Genomic DNA, 13,306 nt, shown 5'->3' on the forward strand with positions numbered 1-13,306 from the left:
ATGAGAACTGGACACAGCCAAGAACAGCCAAGGTATGTTCACTACCTGTCAGTTTTTTACACTTCAATTTCATACTTTTGTAATGCAAGAAACTACTTTTTCAGAGCTGTCAAACTGTGGATATTCTCAGCTCAGTCAGAGAGAAAGAGAAAGGTTTTCTAACCAGGCAAGAGCCTGGGAAACAGTTGGGAAAGAATGTAAATAATTCTCTAATCTATCTTGTTGTTCACATTGTTTATAGATATGTCCTGCTGCTGTGCGTCATTCACTGCACACCAATGGTGTGGGATGTTTTCACTCTAAGACCAATGAAATTCGTCTGCACGATGTTCTCTACATATAGAGCGGTGCATTTGAAATAAATCAGAGCTCATTTTCTTTGCCTTCTGATCTGGAGTTCTCTGTTCCCGTCCTGCTCAACAGCGTCATCAAACCATCCTTTTTATTATTGTGTATGCCTTTGATAAACTTGCAGATAGTACTTGAAGTGTTTACAACATCCATGGGAAGAGAGGTGGTGGCTGCCCCTGGATCCCTGGAAATGTCCAAGGCCAGCTTGGACAGGGCTTGGAACAACCTGGGATGGTGGAAGGTGTCCCTGCCATGGCAGGAATGGGAATGGATGGGCTTTAGATCCCTCCCAACCCAAATTATTCTATTATTTTCATGTTGGATAGAAAACGAAAAGACACAAGTATGCATCGTACATTAATGTATTTTTTTATGCTCATTATAAATAATGTGTCAGTTGCTTCCTCTCTCAGCTTTACATGATGTTCTAAGGACAATATATTACACCAGAACAAAACAAACTCAATAGAAAAAAAATATATATACATTTGTTTTCCTTTATACAGAAGTTGTTTGTCATGAAACGACACCGAACAGGAGATTGGACAGGTAAATGATGGAAAACCTGAGTGACAGGGATGGCATTTGCTGGAAGTAAACAAAAGGATTTTACTCTTGATCAATCCAGACTGTTCCCCCCTGCTGTACCTAACACATAACCTGGCTAAAAATCAAATATGTTAAAATCCTGTTCCTTTCCCCAACCAGAATTCAAACAACTCAATTTTTTCCTTGTATATAAAGTACTACTTGGAGCATGTGCCACAATGTAGACTTTTAAATCATTCTAAATTGACAAGCAGCACTTCAACTGCGTGAATTTTGTACACCTCTGTTTAACCTGGGGGTCTGTCCCCTTCCAAAACCCCCGACCTGAAATGTCTATGTGCCTTTATTTTCACAGTGATTCATGAAGTAAGAGCTGAAAACATTTAAAACACCTTCTGGTGATGAAGTAGTTCATATCTGACGTGGCAGGACCTGTTGTAGGAACAAGGCCAAAAAGTTCAGTGATTTTTGACTGCAAAAGTAACATTAAATACTTTGGTTTTTCTGCCTATTCTGCATAGGAGACACATTCATGCACAAAACACCCCTAATGCTTAATAAATTATGTGTTTCTTATGCTTATTTTCAGTAGCCTGGACTTTGTAAAACAGCTGCTTCTCTTTCTGAGCTGACACAATTCAGGAGCAACGTGCCACCCGTTTGGAAGCAGCGCTGCCTTTCTCTGATCCCTCCTTTTGGGAAGGGAATTGTCCTGAATTGTCCTGTGGCAACCGAGCCAGTCCAGCACAGGGAGGCAAAAGGCACTTCTGAGAATGAATCCACACAAATCTTCCAGTGAAATTGGAGTTTTGCCTCAAAAGTATTTACCAACAGGACGTTTTCCTCCTCCTCCTCTCTCTTCTTTTTGAAGTTTAGTGAAAGAGAAGTACAGCAAGGTAGGATAAAGGGAAAAGCCAAAAGTCCCTTTTCCCTATTTCTGCTCCTCCCTTTTTACTGCTGTGCTCTAGCAATGTCTGTGTTTGGTTTATGAAAGCCTGTTAACTACCAGGAGATTAAAAGAATTAGTTAAGTAGTCCAGCCTTTAAATTGAGCAACATGAAAGTAACTGCACAATAATTTAAGTGAAATATTCATTCCTTCCTTTTAGATTTCGGTCACAGACACAAATAAATCAAGGTCAAGGTATGAAATAGTCTTAAAATGTACTAGATAATATTTTTTTTCCAAATACAGTTCTGAACCTCATTTCTTTTGTTTCCTGGAAATATTTTGGAACTTTGCTAATTTCCAGAGCATGGGTTTAGGGTGTGCTCAGTTCCCACTTTGCCAACACACAGCCCTGGTACCCACACAGAGATTTATTATCATGTAACTCAGACCACTTGGTGATAAAAGTACCAAGAAATCACCACTTCAGCTTTTTAAACCCTCAGATTTCTATCAATATAAGACATTTCCAGTTTGTGAAAATATTTTTGCAGCCTCTGCAAAAAAATCTGTAAATCCTTGAATTTGGGATGACTTGGAGAAATCTCCACTCTATGCATTTAGAAGAGCACAGCAGTGAAATAATTTATCAAGACTCCAACATGATGTTCTTCCATGATTCTATTTCCATTTCCACTTTGTGGTCTGCACAAAGCAATAGAGGAGGAAAAGGAGGAGGAAAAAGTCACTTCCTGTGCCTAGCTCAGTCCACAAACCCTCCCAAAATTGGTAAGTACCCCCAGAGACACAGGGAACATCCTCTCAGCACACAGTAGAACATTTTCCAGAGGCTCCTCCACAGCTTGCAGGCAGTGTTAGCCCAGTTTCTGGAGGACTTTTGGCTCCTGACAGAATGATCAGCTTGCCAGGGGTCTCTGAGACAAAACACCTCTTCCTCCCCCTCCCAATCACCTGCATTTTAAGAGGTCCAGTTTCAAGTATTCCAGAGTGGCCCCAGTTTGACTTAGAGCGTTTAATTTGGGCCTGCCTGCTCTGGGGGAGGCAGGGCAGGTTAACACACACACCCTTGAGCAGGCAGGCTCTTACCCAGCTGCTTCCCTCTGTCCTGAAGGTGTTCCCAAAAATCTGCATTTCTCCCCTGATCCAAAAGGAGGTACCAGCCTCATCCCAAACCTTGATGCCCCTCTGCAACTTGGAGCACCAAGGAAATACTCACCCAAATCCAGTTTGGTTTATCCTGCTTTCCCTAAGGTGTGTTTATCTCCCTCTGCTGACTTTAATACCCACATTTATAGCTGAAGGAAGCTGATTTAGGCTGTTACTCCCTGAGTTCTTCATAATGACACTGAATGTGTTTCTTCACAACTAATGACAGGCTTAGGTTCTGCACTAGGATTAACACAAAAGACTTTTCCAAATGATTCCTCAGGTCAGAACAAGTACTGCATTCCTGGCAAAGCTCCATGTCCATGAGGGTTCCAACACCAGGATCTCACTGACAAAATCATCCAAGTGCCCCCTCTTCATTCTTCTGCCAGCTGTTTAATAACTGCACTGCTTTACTGAATTTACAAATCACATAAACAAAACTCCCATCTTGGCTTCTGCTGAGTGACTCTTCCTTGGTTTAACTTATTTCCATATGCAAAACCAGTAGGACCTCTACAATTCAGAGTTGTCTGGCAGCACAGCTTAAAAAAAAAAAGGAAATAATAGTCTTTATTTGCTAGTTGGGAAATGTCTTCAGATGAAATACTGTCACACTTAGTTGGAGGCAGTAGTCTAGTTCTATATTTTAAATAAACCTCTTTTTTTCTGAGCTCTGCAGAGAAACAGCCATGAAGAACAACCCAGAAGCCTAATGAATAGTTGCTTTAGAGAAACCAGAATCAGTTTACAGGACACAGCCCACAACCAGCAAAGTCTTGCCTTCAATAACATTTTTGCTGACAGTGTTGAAGACTGACCCATCAGCATTTCTAGGTTTGGAGCATGAAGTATTTTAGAAAGCTGAAAACATTGTTAAGTTTTCAGTTCAACAATCTGAGTTTACTCTAGGCCCTTGCTTCAATCTAGATGATCCATTACAGGAAACTCAGAATTTGGATTTTAAATGAAAGCCAAACCTAGTTAACCTAGAAAAATGTAAGTTTGGTTTTGGTTTTTTTTTTTACATAGTGATGATTATTTTTAGGCAAAACTTAGCAGAAACCCAGTTTAGGAACCAACAAAACTCTCCTTTGGTAGTGTCCATTTTGGGAATCAGCTCTGTGCTCTCTGGGGAGGCATTTGTAACTAAAACTCATTCAGTAAGAAAAGGCAACGCAGTGAGAAGCTGAAATATTCCCATTTCAGTAAAGTGCACGGGGCTGTGACACACAACAGCTTTGCTATGACCTGATCTCTGCTGCTGGGCTGAAGGAGGGGGAGGCCAAGTTCTTCACTATTCTGTTGAGGTTGGCAATTTTCTCTTCCAGTAAATAATTTTTCCTCTCTGCAGTTTTCTGCCTCTGCTCCGTCACCTCCAGCGCCTTCAGCAGCTGCGCGTTCTCCACGTAGAGATCCTTGACCATGGCATCTGCCTTGGTGTTCTTGGAAAGCTGCGTTGGGAATGGGACACAGGCACTCAGCAAATGGCAAATAAAAACGCCAAAGGAAGGTGAGAGTGTTAATTATAGCTCAAATATCAAAGTAAAACCCCACTCCCCTCATTAAAAACCCAGGGTCTTTAGAGATGCTGTGAAAGTTTTAAGACTGGAAAGGTTTTTTTTAAGGAGACGGGGTAGATAACAGAGGGTTTCAAATATATTTTTCCAGGTGAATTCTCCTTTACAGCATTTATCCTCTAAGGATAAATTTGGTGCACGAGAGAAACCACAAGCCCAGTGATCCCACAGAGAGACTTCCAAAAACCCCAAAACTACATCAAACACAGGATGAATTTGGGGCAGGAGGCCTCAAAAGAATCAATATTTTCTCCTCAGGAAATTGTTTTTTTCCTCCTTTTCTAAGCATCCTTTTCCAGTTAGCATCCTCAGCTGAAATTTGATTTTTGTTTCTTGATTTAGGAAATCAATGAGTAGTGGATTCAGTCCCCAGTTTGGAGTTTTATGAAGTTTTGGGCAACTATGCTGTAGCTGAGCTCTGAAGCATTAAATAAAACCACTTTTAACTTTATTCTGAACAACAGCTTGGCAGCTTTTGCCCACTTAGGGGTTTACAGGAGGAATGGGGAAGGTTTGAGGAAGTCCAAGAACACTTACTTGTTCTTTCAGCTGATTTACTTTATCTTGGAGAAGCCTCTTCACAAGCCTTAATTTCTGCTCCACATCCATCATCCGCTCTTCCATCATTTTTAGAAGCTGCTCATGACCCCCCTGGAAAGCAACATTTATGTGAAAAAATCACTTAAAAATCAGTTCCCCATTCACCAGTCGATTTTGTTTTTCCAGTTTATGCTCCAGAAAACTGGTGGCCCTCCACACTTCAGTCTGGGTTAGAGACAACTAAATTAATAAACCCTTCATAGAAGCAAAATATTATGGCAGCACTTAAAGGACACTTTCAGCATTGCACTGGTTTTCCAAGCAAGTTACACTTGAAATTTTCAAATCAAGGAAGAATTACATAAAAATTCTATGTTCTGTATTGTCTGGAAGTCAGAGCTGGATAATTTCCTTTTCTTGTTCTTTGGTGCTGCCTAATTTCTGATGAATGTGGGAAACAAAAGGCCAATTTAATGGTTTTAGAATAAAAACAAGGTGAAGTCACAAGGTCATGTTTGAAAATGTAACTCTCCCATGCCAGAGACCCCTTGAAATGGAGTAATATCCAAAAAAAGTAGGATTACAAACTTCATTTTTTACATCTTTTTAGATTAGTTTTCATAACCCTAAACTGGTTTTTCTTCTTTTTCTTCAGCAAGGTGACAGTGTAACTAAAAGCATCATAATTCTGTGTCATGAGACCTTTACACCAACACCTGAGGGAAATTTTCCCCAAATAAATAAGAAACATCAGGAATTACAAAAGAACTCATTTAGATTTTAAACACTGACTGCAGGAAAATGGAGACTTTCTTTTAATGCTGGTTTGTTACTCAAATTCCAGGCAGCCATTTGAGGAGATAAACTTTGAGAAAGCACCAACCCAAAATAAAACACCTTCAAACCCAAACCCATCCCACCTGTGGAGGAGGATAAATGAAAATCTGCTTCAGGTAGGGAGTTCCTCACTTAAAACCCTACAAAAATTATTCCCCTGGGGGGCTGATTTAAGCTCACTCAACATTTTATTTGCTGTAGCATCAGAAATTAAAATCTGTGTATGAAGTTATGTGATAATTCATTTCAATTAAAAAGCTTACATTAGAGTCACATAGAAAACAGTTTTACAGCATGGATGGAGTGGATATTTTTCTGAATTAATGGAATTTCATTGGAATTCAAAACCCTGGAATTCACCATTCCACTTCCCATTGGTTGTAGGAGCCCTGAGTGAGTAATTATGTGGAAAAGAAGAATTAAGAGAGGTCTCAATACCTGTGATCCCTGGGGTTTTTTTTGCCTTAAATATTCTCACTTCACATTCTTTCATGTTAAATGAGAGAAGTCAGCTCAGGCAGCAGCTTTAAGGCCATTAAAAATAGAAGAAAAAAGATCTTTACAAGCAAACAGCTGAAATGGTTCATAGCTCCAGCTAGAAAAATCATAGACCTTAAAAGAGGTGTTTTGCTGAACTATTAAAGTATTAAAATCCTAATTTAACTAAATTAGGATTAATTAAATAAATCCTAATAAATTAATGCAATTTTATTAAAATCCTAGTTTGAGACAAAATAAAAACTCCAGAGTTTTCCCCAATAATTTTCCCTTTTTATTTTATGGCCACAGCAGTAGAAGATCCCTCATTTTCCTAAATTTTCAGGTACATCTGCTGAAGAAAAGCTGAGTTTCTGTACTCCAGTACATCCCCACCACAAATATTTCCCAGAAGTCCTGATTTAACAATGTTCATTATCAAAGATAAATATTTAGTCTAAAACTTGTTCATTCCTGAAGTGGAAATTATTGATTTCTATGAAGACAAGAGACATTATGCTTAAAAAAAGATTTTATTTTTCATTTACATCCAAAAAAAAGTCATCTTTCCCTGTTAAAAAGTTTATACATCTTATACAAAAAATGCAGTATAAATACCCCAGGTTTTCTTCAAATCTCATATAAAATTAGTACCATTTGAGAAAAATAGGCTCTTTCCCATACTGAACAACTGCACATTTTAAATAACATAAATTAAACCCGTTTGTAACAAATTTTAAAAAAAGCTTCTGGAAGCTTCTGAGCTTTCACAAAATAGCTTCTAGACAAATAAATAAGAAAGTAACACTGCGGAGACTTTTTTTTTTTTGCTGGTTTTTTTTTTTTTTTGGAACAAAAAAAGGAAAATAAAAGGGAAAAAAAAAAAAAAAGAATTTGATCCTCAAAAGTTTCTCAGCTTATGCCAGTTCTGTGTTTTAGTGTGTTTATCATGGGAAAGGAATGGGATCAAAAGCAGCCAGAGGTGTCAGAGGTGCCCGATCCTCCGGTAGGAATCTGCATGCACTGCTCGCTGCTCCGGTAGCAAAGCCTAGAGAAAGAAGGCAAGTGGCAATACTTCACCCTGATATCCAGGTGGTTCTTCAAAACATGAACACTTCAAGCAAAAAAAAATAAAAAATCACCAATACAAGCAAAGCAAGCAACACAGGACAAAAAAAAAACCACACACACACACAGAGAAAAAACGTGCAGAGTATCTTCTATTTTATAGCTGTAAATATTCATGTTAGCACTACACAGCTGGGAGATTGAGGGGTATTTTCTACATCTAAGGACTCTCATCCATGGTTTTTAGAAGATCAGTGGAAGTGATCAAGTTAGCAAAGTTTTTTTAGAGGAAATCCTCCTCTCTCTCTCTCTAAAAGTCTCATTTATAGCATGAAAATCTCATATAGTATATATAAAACCTCACAGATTGCCAAGCATTTGGGAAAAAAAATATATATAAATATAATATATATCTTTAAAAATATCTATATAGAACCTCACAGATTGCCAAGCATTTGGAAACAATGTATCCAAATGTTATATATAAATATATGATATATATATATATATATATATATAATCTCATAGATTGCCAAGCATTTGGGAAAAATGTAGCCAAACACTATATATAAATATAATACCTATCTTTAAAAATATCTATATAGAATCTCACAGATTGCCAAGGATTTGGGAAAAATTTATCCAAATGTTATATATAAATATATATTTAAAAAATATATATATAAAATCTCATAGATTGACAAGCATTTGGAAAAAATGTAGCCAAACACTATATATAAATATAATATATATCTTTAAAAATATCTATATAAAATCTCACAGATTGACAAGCATTTGGGAAAAATGTATCCAAACATTATATATAAATATATATTTAATATATATATATAAAAATAAAATCTCACAGATTGCCAAGCATTTGGGAAAAATTTATCCAAATGTTATATATAAATATATATTTAATATATATATATATATAAAATCTCAGATTGACAAGCATTTGGGGAAAATGTAGCCAAACTGGCCCTCCTTTGAAAATTTTGCATTTCTATCTCAAGCCTTGTTGTTTTTTCCTCAGAGTAAACAAGCAGCTGGTCAGAGGTGATATGAAATTTGAAATAAAGAGCTGTACAAAGGGGGAACTGAGCAACTCAAATATTAATCAATGCTAGGCAAACTTTAGGGAATATTGGGTAATTAACAGGCTCCCAAAATTAGTAATTGGGAAAGGGATATGAGGTGATCACAGCACTGGACACAGCAGAAACAGTCACTGGAAATTCAGGAGAGTCCAGACAGGTTAACACAGTACAAACAGCTCAGGAGTTATAATTTAATTTAATTTAGTGAAATTTAAACATGTAACAGCAGCCTTTGGGTGAAAATAACTGAGGACTGACTGTAAAATGAATGAAAAAACCACAGACAACCAGGATCAAAAAGCAATGAGAACTGCAAAGCAGGATAAACACAAAATAATTCCATTAAGAGAAAAAAAAAAAAAAAAAAACACGAGGATAACTTTGGATGCCTCGTTACACAGGATCTAAGAAAGCTGCAAAAAGCAAAGCAGCAGCAGAACTAAATGATTCATTTTACACAGAAAGCATGGAGATAACCTGACCTTGTACTCACTGGTGAAAGGATGATGGAGAGGGATTAGGATGGAAGCTTTCAGGGTGCTGAAGGGGACATTAAAAGGGACATGAGCTCAACTAAATGTTAAACCCTAAAAATCAGGATGGCAAAGAAAAATCAACAGAGACTCAAGCAGGAGGTGCTTACAAAGTGGAGACAAACAAATCTGGCTTTGTTTGTAACTGCAGGTTTTTAATCATGATTTAGAAAGTTATGCAGCAAAAAAAGGGTGTTATAAAACCAGAATATCCACTCATTTTAAGGAAAAATGGAAGAAAATCAAAAGGATTAAGTGCATTAGTGCATTGACAGCAAATATTAGCACAGCTTCTCTAAGTATTTTTAAAGTCACAAAGCTTTTCCAGGAAATGCAGGAGCAATTCATCTCTAGAACTGCAAGTTCCAGGATGTGACTCGTTTGCAGATTGTTCCAAAATCTAAATTACCAGCTCATCACTCCTAATGCAATCCCAGCACATTCCTTTTGCCACTGCTGCAATATGGCTTTGATTGATTTTTAAATTAAACTGCACATTTTGCTCCCCATGGTACAGGACCAAGTGCATCAGCCTGTGATGATGCACTTCTGAAAAGGAACCTTACAATCAATTTTTTTTCTACTTAACCTGAAATTATTTGCTTTTATTTTTTAAGGAAACATTTTCATTTTATGCCTTTCTTTAAAAAAAATTAACTCCAAGTTTTGGATACTTTAAAAACTGGTTACTGCCTACACTCTCTCCATAATACCTTTTTTTCTGGAATACCTATTACCACATTCAGACATTTTTGAGCTTAAAATAATAAGACCAAGACTTTGAAGGTATAATTTTAAAGTATAATTGCAATCTACATTTAAAATATAAGAGGAGTGTTTTTTTTCCTGCTACCAGATGAATAAATAGCTAATAGTATTTTATTTAATTTATTCATCTAATCTAAGTAGAAATCTAAATAAATATCTAATCTAAAACAGATAAAATACTAAATATACATTTAGGTTACTTAGAGTTTTATCTTTTCTCATAAGGTAGAACTGTAATATTATTTTAAGACCTTATTTGGCCTGAGTCAAAGCTTTAGAGATTTAGAGATCCAATTACTTTTTGAAGAAAAGGATCATTTGGCCATTTTTATATGGCAGATGCAAACCTTTCTGTTGCCTATAGTTCAGTTTTAAAAGGTAAAAAAATCAACACTAAAAGTGACTCTGCCCAATGTGGGCAGTGGATGAATTAATCTTCCTTGGAATTGGTTTTCCCTCAGAAATGCCAGTGTTGAAGTTTCTGTACAACAGTAACAGTGTCTTGTCTCATGGCCAAATCAGGGAGAAAAAGGATTAGGAAAAAACTTAGAAAAAAGGATTAATTTGTGTTCTGCTCTGCTACAACTGACACAACTCCATGTGACAGCAACAGCCCAAATTAGGATTTTATGTGATGGATGCCTGTGCAATATCTGGTGTGGTGTATTTTAAAAATAATAGTTCCAGACACGGTCAGGAGATTTTAAAAAAAAAAAAGCCTCTAAAAACACTCACTGCACATGGAGCAGAAGGAGAAAAGCCAGTTAAATGTGGATGGGAGTGGTTTGCTCTCAAAAAAATTCAGAGGACTTCAGAACAAAGCTCTGGCTCAGGCTAACCATACTAAACAGCATTTTTTGCACATATCCTTGCTGCCATGGAATTTAATTTTTGAACTGGCATAAACAGAGAATGGATCTCACCAGAATTAAAAAAAAAACAAAAAAAACCCAAAAAACCTCAAGACAACTAAAACCAAATACTTTAAAAATCTTCACTTCCAAGGTGGGGGGCACCTTACCTGCTGCATGTTTGTCCCCGAGGGTCTGCTCTCGAGCTCTTCCTGGAGGTGCTGACTCCTCCTCTCTGCCTGGAGCAGCTGCTGCTGGAGCTGCAGGAATTGTTCCCTGGGCACCGTGGCACAGCCTTGCTGCTGGGAGCTCTGGCTACGCATCCCCCCGGACTGGAGCAGCTGGAAAACCCAAAATATCCCAACCATCAGCACCTGCTCCCTCTGCCAGGGGCTGCTCCAGGAGCAGCTTGCTCTCAGATTTTTCGTGTGCAAGAGAAAGGAGCCTGGACTCGGCGACAGGCAAAAAGATGGAATTTCACACAAAGGAAGCTGGGCTTTGATTCATCATTTCAGGCCTGAGTTATAAAAGTCACTGAGTTTTTGATGAATTCCTATCAAAGTTTAGTTGGTGAGCTTTAAGTAGCAATAATTTCCCATTTCAAGGGGAAGGCTGAAGTTGTGCTGATTATCAGTTGTGCTGGTTATTTCTAGTCTTTAGGATGGAAAAGGAACAGTTATTTCTGATATTATGTTCAGAATTCAGTGTATAACACCCTATAGATATTTCCTAATGTTCACTCCTAACTGTGGAGATATTAAGAGCTAAGAGAGTCATGTGAAATAATTTAGACTTTTTCCAGACTAAAGCAAAACCCAGGTAAGTAACCCACAGTTGGAAGAGTTAATTATACTAAAAAGGACCAGAGCTGGACAGTAAAAACCCTTAAGGTTCAGACAAATTCATTTGCAGTTTGTGTAGCATTAATAATTTCTTTCCATAAAGGTCCTGTTGCCTTAAAACCATTACTCTGTTCCCTTAGGAAAAGGTGTATAAGATTATCTTGGTGATTTTCATTTTCCTTTCACAACTGATTTTAATTCCCTTTCACAACTGGCAAAATTATCAATTTGGATAATATTTCAGTTACTGACTTCATCTCTAACTGTAAATATTTTTCACACTCTTCTGGCCCTGTTACCATCCCTATCTCTGCTGGTCCAGGCAAACAGAAAACAGATTTATAAATATTTCAAAATAAAACTATTTGTACTTTTTAAAGTTATTTAGGGGTTCTCTTTGTCTGTAAAGGAGCTGTTCTTTTCCTGACAATATAAACAATGAAAATAATAAACTTTTGGTGGAATTTCTTTAAGGGTTCCTGTCAAGTTGTAAAGCACATGAGTAACTAATGAGGAAACAGACAATTAGTGTTAACAGCATCTTAAAAATAATTACTAATGAAAGAACAATGAAAACAATATAGCCCTGCTGTATTCATCTGTGGAAGAAAATGGAACAACCATGAGCTTGCTAAACTATGAGGATGATGCCAAGTGGGATCAGAAATTAATTAATTTAAGGAAACATTGGGCAGTCTGGTGGAAAAGCATGCAAGCACCAGAGGTAAATATGCAAACACCTTCAAGCCTCACAGGCAATGGGGTAGCAGGAAGCCACTTTTCATTCTCCCACTTCCAATTTTAATTCTTTTGGATGCAATGGGATGACTTGTGTCCTTTTTCATGGCAACCCCTTAGGAACACGCAGCTCCTCGGGGTACAGAGCCACACTGCACAACACATTAACCACAAAGAACCTGCTGCAGCTGTCCAGAATTGACATTGAAATGAATAGTGGCTTCTTTACTTAAGAGATGCATGGAATAAAAAGAAAAGAAATCCATTAAAAAAAAAAAAAAAAAAAAGGAGTGTTTTCTCCATGCTATGGGCGTAGATGAAAAATGATTGCTCTACCTTCGCACACTATTTCAGAGAGAGAACTGCCCCCTTCTCTGCTAGTTCCAACCACTGAGTTCTAGCCAGGTTAGCCATGGACAAAAGGAGAACAGGCACAAAAGAGAGAGTTAGAAGTCACAAATCACTGAGTGGATGTTGTACACACCTGCTGGGAAAAGGTTTCCAGGAGGAACAAAATCCTGCACGTTCGAAATACACATTTCGGGAGAAAAGGCAATCCCAGGCTGGATGTTTATGGGTTTAAGTGTTTGGCATTTTCCCAAAGCTTAATTAAGACTATATAAATAAATTCACAGGGAATAGAAACAGTCTTTTCATTAACTTGTCCAAATCTCATCTTTTCTAATTAGGTTTTTACAGTTTTATTACTAATTACATAGGATTTTCAGCCTAATGGCTCCCATTTGATGAAAAACATGAAGCCATTTATAAAGTGTTATAGAAGCCTCATCTAAAATATGCTCTGACTTATGGAACAAGTCAAAATTGTAGGATTTTTTAAATTATTGTTATGTTTTCAACTCAAATCCAGGACATCAAATTTAGGCAAGACTACTGAGAGAGAGTTTGGAGGTCTGGGCAGACCTTATGGGACACACTAAACACAATTCAGTTGCCCATTCCTATAACCAAGGACTCCTAAATTTTGATATCCAGCATGATCCATCTCCAGCA

The 13,306-nt window shown here is 37.4% G+C and overlaps 1 protein-coding gene and 1 long non-coding RNA gene across 2 annotated transcripts in view; one reads left to right on the forward strand and one right to left on the reverse strand.

Moving 5' to 3' along the window:
• Positions 1–699: 699 nt before the first annotated feature.
• Positions 700–13,306, reverse strand: part of NIN (ninein) — a 57,728-nt gene continuing 45,121 nt past the window's right edge. The window contains exons 28-30 of the mRNA XM_053979607.1: positions 10,883–11,053; positions 5,073–5,186; positions 700–4,409 (exon numbers count right to left, since the gene is read on the reverse strand). Of these exons, the coding sequence (XP_053835582.1) occupies positions 4,200–4,409; positions 5,073–5,186; positions 10,883–11,053 (495 nt within the window). The 3' untranslated portion in view covers positions 700–4,199. The remainder of the gene's footprint in view (positions 4,410–5,072; positions 5,187–10,882; positions 11,054–13,306) is intronic.
• Positions 4,331–12,270, forward strand: LOC128808469 (uncharacterized). The gene is made up of 3 exons (XR_008437471.1): positions 4,331–4,468; positions 5,920–6,028; positions 12,029–12,270. It is a non-coding gene; the product is annotated as an uncharacterized LOC128808469 (long non-coding RNA).

The sequence above is a fragment of the Vidua macroura genome, chromosome 6 (genome assembly GCF_024509145.1).
Source record: "Vidua macroura isolate BioBank_ID:100142 chromosome 6, ASM2450914v1, whole genome shotgun sequence".
Classification (NCBI taxonomy): domain Eukaryota; kingdom Metazoa; phylum Chordata; class Aves; order Passeriformes; family Viduidae; genus Vidua; species Vidua macroura.